A 13,157-nucleotide genomic window follows, 5' to 3' on the forward strand; every position below is an offset into this window, starting at 1 on the left:
ATTAAAAATAAAACGAATAAAACCCTAGAATTAATCATGCTTTTTTTTTTACCGGAGAAAAAAAATAAACGGAAGATAACAACCAATTGAAAACCAATGAACAACTTTAATTAAGAACACAAATTAAAACTAGTTACCGGAGTGCGAGTAATTGAACAAAACTTAAAATAACTTGAAGAGAGTAAAAAAAAATCAGAAAAGAACTAACAATATTCGAAACAAAGAATCACAGTCCCGTTCTTTATTTTCTGTCGATTCCTGCGTGTTACCCAAGAAGATATCACCGCAGCTTCTGTTCTTTGTTTCGTCCGTAAAAGAAAACTACTGGAAAATAAATAAATAAATCATCCCCCTGGAATCCTTTGGCAGCCCTATTTTCTTTTATAAGTGATGAGAAGTGCCGACAAACAAAACCCTTGTGGGCCGAGTTTATTACTTCCCAATTGCAGTTGACCGGTTGACCCGAATTCCTTCTTCAGTCCACGTTGCAAGTTTCATTGGCTTGGCCCAGACAACCAATTTATTCCCAAGGGAATTAAACCCATAAAATATGAATGGACCCATCAATTAAATTAGTATCATTGGCCATGCTAGAACTCCAGGTACCAATCTGCCAACTCATATGCCAATTTTGCCATAGTAAAGTCCATTAGAATAGTAAGCCTCCAAATACCTACAACACAAAGTAAACGCATAAAATTCCAAATAATAATATAAATAGACGTAGCAATGATAAATTAGAGGGCGTGTATGTGAACGTTTACGCGCCTATCAAATACTTTAATTTTTATAAATCTTAAGTCATGACTTAGTATACTTCTAAATCCCAACGGTAAGTTACTTGCTAAATGTTAGCTCCTTATTACTATTATTATTTTCTTCTAATTCTTTCTAGCATTATCTAATAATATCTAGAGAAAATCTTATCTAATCTTATCCACTCGTATCTTAATATTCGAAGTATATACCTTTGATGCTTAGAATATTCTTATAATTATACTCATTTGAGGCCTAGAATATCCTTAAATTATCTAGAATACTCTTTCATAAAATCTAGGGATTTTGTAGAGTAATAACATTAAAGTAGTTTACTCTAAAATAGAGTACTGACTCATTCTTGTTTATAAAAGTTGGGGTGTTACACACCATGTCATTAAGTGGAATTCCGCCTTACCAACTTGATGACGATTTTAGTGATGATGATGACTTGCTGGAACTCGAATCACTCGCTATGATGGAATGAGATGGGAAACAAAAAATTCTACAAAGAATATGTCCTTTATCAGGACAAGAATGTACCATGTTTCTTTCGAAATCCAATCCGCAAAACATAAAGGATATTTTACGTGTTGAAAAACATACGTTCAGAGCGTTGGCGGTCAAGCTAGTTCGAAGAGGACTACTTGAATGGATCATAAGAACCTCTCAGTCGAGGAGTCTTTGGCTATATTCTTGTACATTTGCGGACAAAATGCATGGATAGAGTTGTTGCTGACCGCTTCCAGCATTCTTTGGATACTATAAGCAACCATTTCAACTTCATGCGTTGTGCTATTTGCAATCTCGCTCCCTTTATTATTCGACCACCAAATCTTCAAGAAACGCCTCTTGAAATTCTACATGATGGAAGATACTATCCATGGTTCCAAGTAAGAATGTATTACATACGATACCGTTTAACACACAACTCAAAATATATACTTACACTAATGCCTTTTTTTCAAAATCTCAATAGCATTGTGTTGGCGCGATAGATGGAACCCACATAGATGCTTGGGTACCGGCTTCTAGAGAATTAGCATTTCGTGGAAGAAAATCCACCAAAACATAGAATGTAATGGTCGTGTGTTCCTTCAACATGAAGTTCACATTTGTGTACCCAGGTTGAGAAGGTAGCGCCCATGATGGACGTGTTTTCTCTGTGGCAGTATCGAATCCAGACTTTAACTTTCCACATCCACCAATCAATAAGTTTGAATTTTAAAAAGATTTTCTCATATTTGTTTTTGGATCTGTTCTAGTAAGAACCACACTATACCCACAAGAGTAATTTATGATTTAGATAAGTACTATTTGGTCGATTCTGAATACACAAATATGCCGGGTTATCTGGCTCCGTACCGAGGACAACGATATCATAGGGACCAATGGGATGGAGCCAATACAATATTCTGCAAAACGTATGAACTATTCAACTACAAGCATTCGTCCTTGAGAAATATAATTAAGAGATGCTTTGGGGTTTTGAAAAAGAGGTTTTCAATACTAAAGGGTATGCTGAATTATGACTGTCACGACCCAAATCTAGCTGATTTGAATATCGTGACCGGCCAGTGAGTTTGTCTCACCCAAGGCCTCTATTGCCCCTCTTTCATTTTTTTTATCAACAACAAATAAACTTAACATTTGCGGAAGCAATCTCTAAAAAGAAAAGTCACTAGATTTTTCTTTTTAATAACAGAAACATGAGCACTACATTTTTTTTCCTTTTCCTTCCATTACAAAATCGTAACACAAGCTTAACGACTTAGATACCCGGTCCGACCTTTTACTATTTCGGAATACCTGAAATGGAAAGAATTCAACAAACATAAGCCACTGCTTGTGTGAGATTATGAATTATCGGAGTTACATGAATTTTTCATAAAATATATATTTTTGGCTTACAAAAGTATGGTTATTTAACATTTGAATCATTTTTGTAGCAAATATACCATGGAGTTATGATATTTTGAACAGTTTAAGAAAAAGTATTATCGATACATCCGAACGATGTCCCTGGAATCTAGGGGACGGTAAAGATACTAGTCGGAATGGTGTTATAAGGGCGGAAAGAAAGGGGGCACAGCCGGGTGTCCAATTGAATTGATCAATTCAACGTATGCGCATTGGGGGTCGCTCCCTCAGTATCAGCGGTAATCGTTGGATGGTATCATATTATTATGTTATGGTATACACAGAATTGTTTTGGTTACAGCTCAAGCCATAAAAAGCTGAAGTTATGATATTGGTTACAGTTCGATCCATGAAAAACTAAGTTATGATTCCTATCAGAGCACAACCCTGGTCTACATGGTGGGGGCCACCTCTAGAATCTGGTACGAGCATACTGATTGTGTTGTACAGAACTAAGTGCCACACCATAGCCACCAGGGGAAGGTTGCTGGGCCTGTGCAACGAGGACGTTGCATCCCTAAGGGAGGTAGATTGTGACACCCCGCTTTCCGGTGGTCGGCGGTACTGCAGGAAGCGTCCGGACGGAAGGGGGCAAGTCATGGTTTATAAGAAAAGATCCCTCCTACTTGTACAAGGCATTTTAAAGCCGTGAGGGCGGGCTAAAGTGCATAGGAACTTCGCAGTTAAGCGTGCTCATCCTGGAGCAATCCAAGGATGGGTGACCTCACTGGAAAGTCTATGGGCTTTGGGCGTTTAAAGCGGACAATATTGTACAAAGATGGAGCGGGTCGTTACAATGACAACGCCCGTCAACCAACAATTGTTACAGCTTGTTGTGTTATCCATAATTTTATCTTAATGCATCATGGGAGAGATGAATATTTTGACAGTCATAATGAAGATGTCAAATGGGAAGGAGAAACTGATGAAGAGGTCGATGATGATGTGGGTGAAGTAGAGCCTTTGAACACATCCCGTGTGGGTTTTAAATTGATGGCGCATAAATGGGACCAAATGGCTATTGAAATCTGAGATGCATATTGATTTTTATTGCATTGTACTAGTTTAGTAGCAGTAAAATTGTCCAGTTAACTTAGTTTAATTTAAATGTGTTGTAGTATTGGACTAATTCTAAGTCTTGTTGCATTTGGATTGTACTTGGATGTTGGTAGGAGTTAATGTTGGTTTTGGTTTTCCTGATGTCAATGGAAAAATGGGTTTAGTACATTTAATTCTAAGTTCAAATTTTGAATTGGGGTCTGTATTTTTTGACCATAGTGAATGTATTAGAATGATGCCCTGTTATTCGGCTTTTTCCAGTAGTATTCTGTGTTCTTACTTTGTACTTTACCTAAAAATTGCTTCATGCGACTGGACTCCCTCTTTTATGCAGTATTACACAATAAGTATGGGAGGCCAAAAATTCTACATTGTCTTCATGGGGAAGAAGCCAGGCATCTACGATGACTGGCCAGCTTATAGTGAGCAAGTTAACAGGCTCCCAGGCACTGTGCATAAAAAATATGCCTCATGGGATGAGGCTTGCAATGCTTGTGTGACTTTCACCAGACAAGTCGAGGAAACAGCGCTACCTTCTCTTCTCCCATTGGCAGATGATCTGACTGGATCCTCAACGGCTTACACACGTCTGGCTAGAGATTGGTTTGGAATGGTTTTTTGCTTGGGTGTGGTGGTAGCCATTATAATAATGGTAGTTTGATATCATTGTGTGGTTGTATAAGTTATTTTAGATGAATCTGTACGTATGTCTTTCAACGGAGTATTGTGTACTATTTAATTTATCGTTTGAAACTTTAATTAATTAGTATTGTATTGCATGGATGCATGTTTAATTTTTTGAGTTTCTCTTCAATTAACATCGTATCGTTTATTTATATATGAATTGTACCTTATATTTGGCAAATGGAAATAAAAAAATTCAACTATGAAAGGGCCTAATCAAGGCTAACCATGAAAAAACCCCCTTCATTCTAGCAATTGAATTGTAAAATCCCAATTTTACTAAACCACAATTCACTAATGAATTGAAGCATTTAGGGTGAAAAATGGTCCATTATTATTATTTTTAAAAAATATTTGCATTTGTGTAGGACCATTGCGGTTTACCCAAAAAATATCTGGGGAGAGAGAGAGAGAGAGAGAGAGAGAGAGAGAGAGAGAGAGAGAAGTAACTGCAATGTAGGGAATCAAAACCCTTTTGGAAAATTGTGGGTCAAAAATGACAAAATGCCACCTCAAAAATAGATTTTTAAAAGGGAACAAAACTGAGTTTTCAAAAAGATTCCAAGTAAAAGGGTAACCGAACAAGGTGCATATAGTTTGTTTGACGTGCCAAATTGGTAAAACTATTCACACCGTGAATGAAACAAACAGAAAATTGGTAATAATTTTTGTTTGGATGAAATTTTATGGGCAAATATGACATTTCGGCCAAATCTCCCTCCAAAATTGAATCTGCCCAATTGGAGCCCTAATCTGCCTTATATATAATGTCATATAGGCACACTTCCTTTACCCAATCAGCCCTAAGCCCTCCAAACTTCAAGAAGTTTTAATGGAGTCCAAGCAATGCCATTGCGAAAAGAGAGCTCCAATCGCGACCTCATGGACTGATACCAACCATGGCAGAAGATTCATTAGGTGTTCCCAACATGGGGTAAGTTCCAAGCCCTATTTTAGAATTTCTTTGCCTTAGTGGTCCAATAATCTTGAAAAAATCACATTAAGTTTTTTCTAAAATACTTTCTTTCATATTAAATTGCAATTCAGAAATGCTGGAACCTTTTTCACGTGGGTGGATCCACCCATATGTGCTTGTTCCCGATAGGTCATACCTGGCTCTCTCAGAAAAATCACACAGCTTGAAGCAAAAGTTGGACTTCTCAGGCGAAGAGAGAGAATGTTGGTGGCTATTCTATTGCTCTCTTGGGTGTTTGTTTTATGGTTCAATGGTGAATTGCAAAAGGCAGTCGAACAATAAGAGAAGAAGAATATTTCTTTCGAAACCTTGATTTTGCCTCCAGGGAATTCGATTCTCTCTTCTTCAATAGCAAACCCTAGGTTTTGTTCATTTTCTCCTTTTTTGACATCAACTAAATAGTAAGAAAAGTGGAATATACTAATTTATAGAGGGAATGGGTATAAAATGTCGACTCTACCCCTCAAAACCAAATTTTCGTTTGTTTCTGTTCACAAATGTGAATGATTTTATCAATTTGGCACGTCGAACAAACTACATGATTTATTTGGTTGCAATTAAAATTGGAGGGACAAAAATGAGACAACGGTAAAACTAGAGGGACCACTGCAAAAAATTTTCCTTTTATATTTGGTTCCTTGTAAATTACTACCTAGGATTTGACTCCCAAAATGGAATTATTATAATGTTAAAGAGGCTATTTCTGATAATATTTTCATACAATTTGGCTTGATAATTTATTTACCACAAATCAATGAATCCAAATCTTAAAAAAAAAAATTCAAAACTGTTATATGGAGTAGCCAATACTTTTTTTTCATAAATTATAAGCTATGAAATAAGTCATCATATTGTCGTACGTATTTGATACTTTTGGTTGACTAAATTAGTTAATTTCGTTATGTTAATACTTGCTTGTAGTAGCAATCTTTAACATTGAATTTAATATATTAACGAATTTTGTCATTGTTTCCATGGAAATCACGATTGCATAATAAAAATTTATAAAGTTTATAAATATTTTAACTCGGTAAGTAGATAAGCAGGAAATAATCCAGAGGGTGAGGCGATTTTTTTTACTTTTTCTATATAAAGGACAGAAGATGTAAGTACATGTGCTTAGTATATGTTATACTCCTATATTAGCTAGATTTGGAAGAAATGAGTACAGATTATAACACACATTTGTCTTATTGTAGATGTTCTGTTGTACGAGCTATTCTGACTAGTCATCCCACGTTAGTCCACCAACAAGCTTTTGAAGACTTAAAGGACCCAAATCCAACACCAATACTAGAAGAATTGCTCCTCGCATTGATGCTTGATCTGCTCAAGTTGTTCTTACATCGTCCAAGACCGGGTTGGCAACACGAGATTCTTAGTAGTCGAGTTTTGCACTTATCATAGACTCTGTTGCTCCATTTGTATAGAAGGATAATGTATGAAAATATCATCAATATCCTCTTATCATCCATCCAAAACAATAATTATATCCTATCCTTTTTTCGTTTTTTTTTAGTTTTCACTTACTTCATAAACAAAGGGTACTTAAATAACATCAAATCATGTGACCCTAGGTTTTCTAACCTTTTTCCTCAAGACTTTGCCATTGAACTCAAACAGATTCGAAACAAATTCAAACATCAACACAAAATTAATGACTAGTTCAAGCATTTAGATACAAACTTTATATCCATCTTTCATAGTCGAGGGGTATATTGAAAAAGTCTCTTAAAGTACAGGTTTGTAAATATAATTTTCTCCCTAATTATTTATGTATTTTATTCATTAAAGGGGGCGCTGCTATTCGTAACCTTCTATTTACTTCCATAACCCGTTAAAAGTTTTCAATTATACTCGACAGTTAGTTACCGAAATTGAGATATATTTTCAGCGTCTAATTACCGAAATATAATATTTTTTTCAACAGATGTTTACCGAAAATGCATGTTCGCCAGTTGTTTACCGACAATTGAACATATTTTCGACATGTAGTTACCGAAATATAATCTTGTTTTCAACAGCAATTTACCGAAATGTTATTTATGATTTTCAACAATCATTTACCGAAATGTTATTTATGATTTTCAACAATCATTTACCGAAATGTAATGGGCTACAGAAGTAAATAGAGGGCTGCGAATAGCGGCGTCCTTAAAGGGTGCTATGGTAAATCCATCTTTTTTGTTTTTCCACTCAAAAAAGCCCTAGGCCCGCGCCGGAAGCTGGCGGCAACGTCGCTATAAAATCTCCACTTCAAACCCTCTCCCCTCCCTCCGCCTCTTTCCAAGCCCTTCTCTCTCTCTCTCTCTCTCTCTCGGAAACTCTACATTCTCTCTCCTCCGCATCGATGGAGTTCTGGGGTAAGCTCCTAACGCCGCCTTCACTCTCTTATTTTTGTTTCTAATTTTCGAGCGATTCTCCGTTTTTTTTTTTTTTTTTTTTTCATGTATCGACAAACAGAATGACATGCGTTCGTATAATGTATGATGACGTGGTACGTATGGGTGTTTGACGGTGATCGATTCGGTTTTCGCTTTCGAGCTTCGTTTGTATGCCATTAGTTTTTCGTCTTCTGATGTTGTTTGGTTTTCTGTCTTCGCGATTCGCTTGTTTGCTGAGAAAGGATTCTCTCATTTCGTTTAAAAGACACTAAGAAAAAGTTATGCTAATTCGTATCTACGCTTCTATGTTCTTTTTTCATGTGTAACTGCTTTGCGTTTTTGCTGGGGCTTAAGGACCCTCAGCTTATGGGGTTTTTTCAGTGGAAGCGAAGCTCTGTTAATTTGGTTGGCGCAGCTTCTGCGGCTTGTGGCAAAAATGTAACTTTAAAGGCTGGCGCTTGGGAAATATCTGGGTTGATACTTTTTCACTTTTGCCCTTCAATGGTAAATGGTTAGTATAAGTTCAGCTGCAGCAAGAGACCACATGCTTTTCTAGTGTTTATCAACATACTTTGGCAATTGTAGCTTTACGTCGCTCGCACCTTGATCTATACAAGTGCAGAGCTGCTCATGGTTGTCATGGACTCATAGTACTTTGCATTCAAAGAAGTTGATTAGAAAATCTGCGAGATGGGTTTTTTTATACCAAGTCTAACGTGATCATTCTAATAGCATTTACTGTATGTTATATTAATTGGTCTCTCAACTAAAGGAGTATAAATGTCTCCTCTGTCTTTCTCACTTAGGCATCTTGATCAAAATGTTGTGTTGGTGGCTTTAGTTATTCACATGTGACCATGCCTTTGTCTAGCTGAGTAATAGCTTCCTGTGTAGTTTGATAGATCTCTACGTGCCCTGTTTCCTATTCCTGTCCATGGGGATATCTTCAAATTCCATACAGCTATTATCTTCTCATTTCTGTTGTCATTTTTGAAAGCTCTTTGTGCATACTAGTCTTTGGGATCTATACCTCGACTTATGTAGCTGTGGAGTATGTAACTATGTCATATTTCACACTTGCTGCCAATTTAATGTTTTCAGCAGTAATAAAGGAATTCAATCACTTCCTTATTAAAACATAATGGACTATAGATGTTTGATTTCCTTACTCATTGAGGTTGTATGTTTGAACATAGTGTGCGCTTGCTATTTGCAGGCGTTGAAGTCAAAGCTGGAGAGCCAGTTAAGGTTATGCCTGAGGCTGGCCAAATCATACATGTCTCCCAGGTCATATTAACACTCTGGCCCTATTGCTGAATTGGGTTAACTTGCTGTTTATTTGTTCTTTAAATAGAAGCAATATTAAAATGACTCCCATTTGTTTGTGTCCTGAATGTCTTCATGTTGCCATTTTCCAGGCAGCAATGGGTGAGGGTAAGAAGGGAAAAGGAAATGACCATATCCCTCTCCATGTGAAGATTGATGGCAAGAAGCTAGTTGTGGGATCACTTTCTGTGGAGAACTTCCCTCAAATTACATTTGATTTGGTGTTTGAGAAAGAATTTGAACTGTCGCATGACTGGAAAAATGGAAGCGTATACTTTTGTGGATATTTGAACAATTTCTCATATCCTTTGCATTTATTCCTTCTTATTTTCAATTTCATATGCTTCCAATCAATCGTTTGTCCTGTAATCAATTTCTTTGTTATCTGTCTACGTGGAGTTTGATATGCTCTTCTTGGTTCAAACATGAGGTTGAAGGTGAATGCTTGGTTAGTTCCAGTTTGAGGATTTCACACTGCTGTTTCTGTTCAGGCTGGTCCTTGATTCAGTATTTTCTTGATGTGAATTCCCTGGACTTCATTTGCAGCCCTAACGATATACTGGGAAGGAGTTTTTACTGATAAAGTGATAAGATGTTCACATTTTTGTTCTTCCCTTATTTTCCTTCTCATTGGCACGTTGCGTAGTTATAATGGACTTGCAATTGTCTGCAAATGACAATTGTTTGTCCCTTTTTTATTTTTTTGGGTGCATGTATGAAGTTTTGTCGTGGTATTTGATATGCGTGCACAATATTCTATGCTGTGTGTGGTGTGTTCGACGTGAATTTGTTTTCTTTCATTTTGATTTTATCATTTGTTTCCTTGATTTTCTTGCTTTTGCTGTCCTATCTCCACGGCTGGTGAAGATTATGGTGAGTCTTTGTACATCTATTTCTTTAGATATGGTCCTCAAGTGTCTTTCATTTAGCTTATTGTCTTGCTATATCTTGTATTTTTCAGATTCTTTAGAGTCAGATGAGGAAGAAGATGCCCCCATAGGCATCATGGGGAATGGTAAGTTTTGCGTCATGAGTTGGTATGCCAGTTATAATTTAGGTTCCAAATATTTAAAATATGCTTATTAAATTTATCAGGGGAAATTAAACCTGAAGTCAAGGAAGCAAAGCCAGCTGCAAGTAAGGGTAAAGCTGGCAAACCTGAATCTTCAGCCAAGGCAAAGGTGGTTGTGGAGCCCAAGAAAGAGGATGAATCAGATGAAGATGATGATGATGAATCAGAGGATGAGGTAACTCATAGAAATACTTTATACTTAATGAATTTTAGGGTTATTCTCCCGCATAAATAAAAATTGTTGGTTATTTTCCTCAAGACGAGTTCAATTTCTTTTTGTAATAAATATTTACCATTCTTGCTTAATTTGTACTGTGCCTTCTTATATTTGTTTTCCTGGGGTTAAGAGCTGGTGTATGGGTCGTTTTAAGGGCTAAGGGTCTTAAGAGCTGGTTACAGTCTTACAGAGTATCTCTTCATCTTTTCTCCTCAACCATGTAAGAGAAAAATAACAAATTCTTGTTTCTCTTCTGTCTGTGGTCTCTTTTCTTTCATATTCCAACTCTCTTTTCTTCTTCCTCATGTGCCAAAAATGGGAGACCTATTCGTAAGACATATTTTGGGTGTGATAGAAGTATAGAGGGAACATTAGTGGATGACTCTATTTGAGCTCCGGAGTCAAATTGTGATCAATGTGCAACAAGAGTGCAAGTGTGGTTTAGCAGATTCTACCTTGACTTCTCTTTATTTTTGGTATGTCGACGGTGGAAGTGGACCTATGTCTTCAAAGAAAAAAGAACGGGATTTAAAATTCTGTTCTTTGCTGGAAATTGGTAGACGTCTTACAATTAAAACGTTTATAGCACCATATTGTAAGAATAGTTCCAAGTTACTATGGAGTTAGGCTTCATTTACGATGATCATCAAGGAGGGGTGATCTATTTTGAGGTCCCATGTTTAAATCTTGATTTTATGATCTCCCTTCCTTTATTGGATTCTTTTTTTTTTTTTGTTGGAAGAGCAAGAACTTCATTATATAGAAAATAAAGCTACAACAGAAACATGAAAAAGGAAAAAAAACAAGATCAAAAGATCTGAATATTTCAGACAAAAATACAAACAAAAATGAAAATCTGTCATGGGTTTGGAAAACTCTAGAAGGAGAAAAGTGCAGGGCACTTTCTCTCTCTAATCCTCTCGGCTGTTGCATTTCTATTGGATTCTTTGGAAACGTCGTTTGTTTAGCTATTATTATTAATTTTTTTTTTTGGTTGGATTGTTGCTTAGGACATGCTAAATGCTTCGCATGACATTGGTGACTCAGATTCAGAGGATGAAGATGAGGAGACTCCTCATAAGGTATTGGCAATTGGCCAGTTTGGAAATTTAAGATTGTGGACATCCAATGCTATGCATCTTTCTGTAACTTACTTTCGTTGTATTGATGTTTCATTGTGAAGGCTGTTTCTGGCCAGAAGAGACCCATCAAATCTGCGACAAAAACCCCTGTTGCTGCTAAAAAAGCAAAATCAGATACACCTCAGAAGACAGGTGACCTGCTTCTTAGTTTTGCTTGTTTATATTAGATACACGGAAGATATTCATACCTGATTTACATCTTTGTGCAAAACCTGGAATGTAGAATAACGGCTTTATGGCCTATACTTGCACCGTGTCTTGTGATACTGTTTTGGATTGCGTTCTCCAATTATCATGTAACTTCTTAGGAAATTGGTAAAGAAGGGGTATGTCTTATGTATCCTGAATTGTTTACACTTACTGCGATCAAAATGACCGGTGGCTTAGTTATTCTTGCATTTCTAGTTTGAACAATTTTAATTACCTAGTGCATTTGCTCCTAAATTTCCATCACTTGGTTTTGGAGCAATGTAGAGAAGAAAAAGGAAAGAAGACCTTATATAGTGTATATTCATGGTAATATTTTGTTACGCTCTGGAGCAGTTCTATGTTATGTGTCTTTTTTTTTTTTCTTTTCTCTCTAACTTAGTGGTGATGTTGAGGGCATTCTTGTTAAGGTGAAGTATCATGTATGCCTCTGAGTTAACTTGGGAGCAGTAGGTTATGTCTCGCCTTCCAATAGCTATAGTTAGATTTTAGTGCAGTCACTGGATTTGAATGAAATCTTGATAAATCATATTTCTCTTGTATTCCACTGAATAAAGCATCAAGAAACTGTTGCTTTCGTTTGATGAACTACCTGTCTAAATTGATGCTTTTCAAATTCTGGTTCGTCTAGAACTGAAACAGATTTATAGGGTTATCACATTTTTAGAGTTATGTTGGGAGTTTATCCTCTTTTTTTGTGGTTGTGAGCACAGATGGTAAGAAGGGTGGTGGTCACACAGCAACTCCCCACCCATCAAAGAATCAGGGGAAAACTGCAGCAAATAGCAACAAGTCCAAGGAGAAGACCCCAAAGTCTGATGGCAAAATTTCTTGCAAATCCTGTACCAAGTATGTTCATATGCTGTAAACTCTTCTTCGGCATATATCTCGACTAGGAATGGATAATAATTATGTCTCGTTTTAAACAGGACATTCACTTCGGGGACTGGTCTGGAGTCTCATACAAAGGCCAAACATAGTGGGAAATAGTGGTGGAATCCAAAAACAGCGGTGAAGTGTGCATTCTTTTTCATTTGAATGATATGAGTTGAAGATAGGTGGAATGTGTTTTGTTATAGTAGGGTTTTCCCCACTTGATAAAAGATGAGACCTGTATTAGCCCAACTATTTCTTGTCTTCAAGTTTTGGTAGTTTCAGAGGTTATGTTGAATGTTTCCATGGATTAGTTTCCCCGGGTTCTGCTTGATAATTTAAAGCTTCACTTAAGTTCTGTTTAATACCTTGGTGGTGTTAGTTTCGTTCTCCAGTTTTGCTGTTTATTTGCCAAAGTAACAAAGAGAAATTTCAAACAAAATGACAGGGTAGTGGTGCTTTTGAAATTCCGAATTCTGGGGATACGCTTTTGCTTTCAATTTAATGGTAAAAATCAGCTGTCATTTGGAGGAAAATTATG

General features: G+C 36.7%; 1 protein-coding gene across 1 annotated transcript; it reads left to right on the forward strand.

The window, feature by feature from the left end:
* Window positions 1-7,596: 7,596 nt before the first annotated feature.
* On the forward strand, window positions 7,597-12,981 carry LOC131314161 (histone deacetylase HDT1-like). Its single transcript, XM_058342650.1, has 10 exons — window positions 7,597-7,758; window positions 8,996-9,066; window positions 9,198-9,405; window positions 9,961-9,978; window positions 10,067-10,120; window positions 10,201-10,352; window positions 11,405-11,476; window positions 11,578-11,668; window positions 12,457-12,592; window positions 12,673-12,981. The coding sequence occupies exons 1-10, from the start codon at window positions 7,746-7,748 to the stop codon at window positions 12,731-12,733; spliced, it is 876 nt and encodes a 291-aa protein (XP_058198633.1). The 5' UTR covers window positions 7,597-7,745; the 3' UTR covers window positions 12,734-12,981.
* The last annotated feature ends 176 nt before the right edge of the window (window positions 12,982-13,157 follow it).

Source organism: Rhododendron vialii, chromosome 13a (assembly GCF_030253575.1).
Source record: "Rhododendron vialii isolate Sample 1 chromosome 13a, ASM3025357v1".
Taxonomy (NCBI): domain Eukaryota; kingdom Viridiplantae; phylum Streptophyta; class Magnoliopsida; order Ericales; family Ericaceae; genus Rhododendron; species Rhododendron vialii.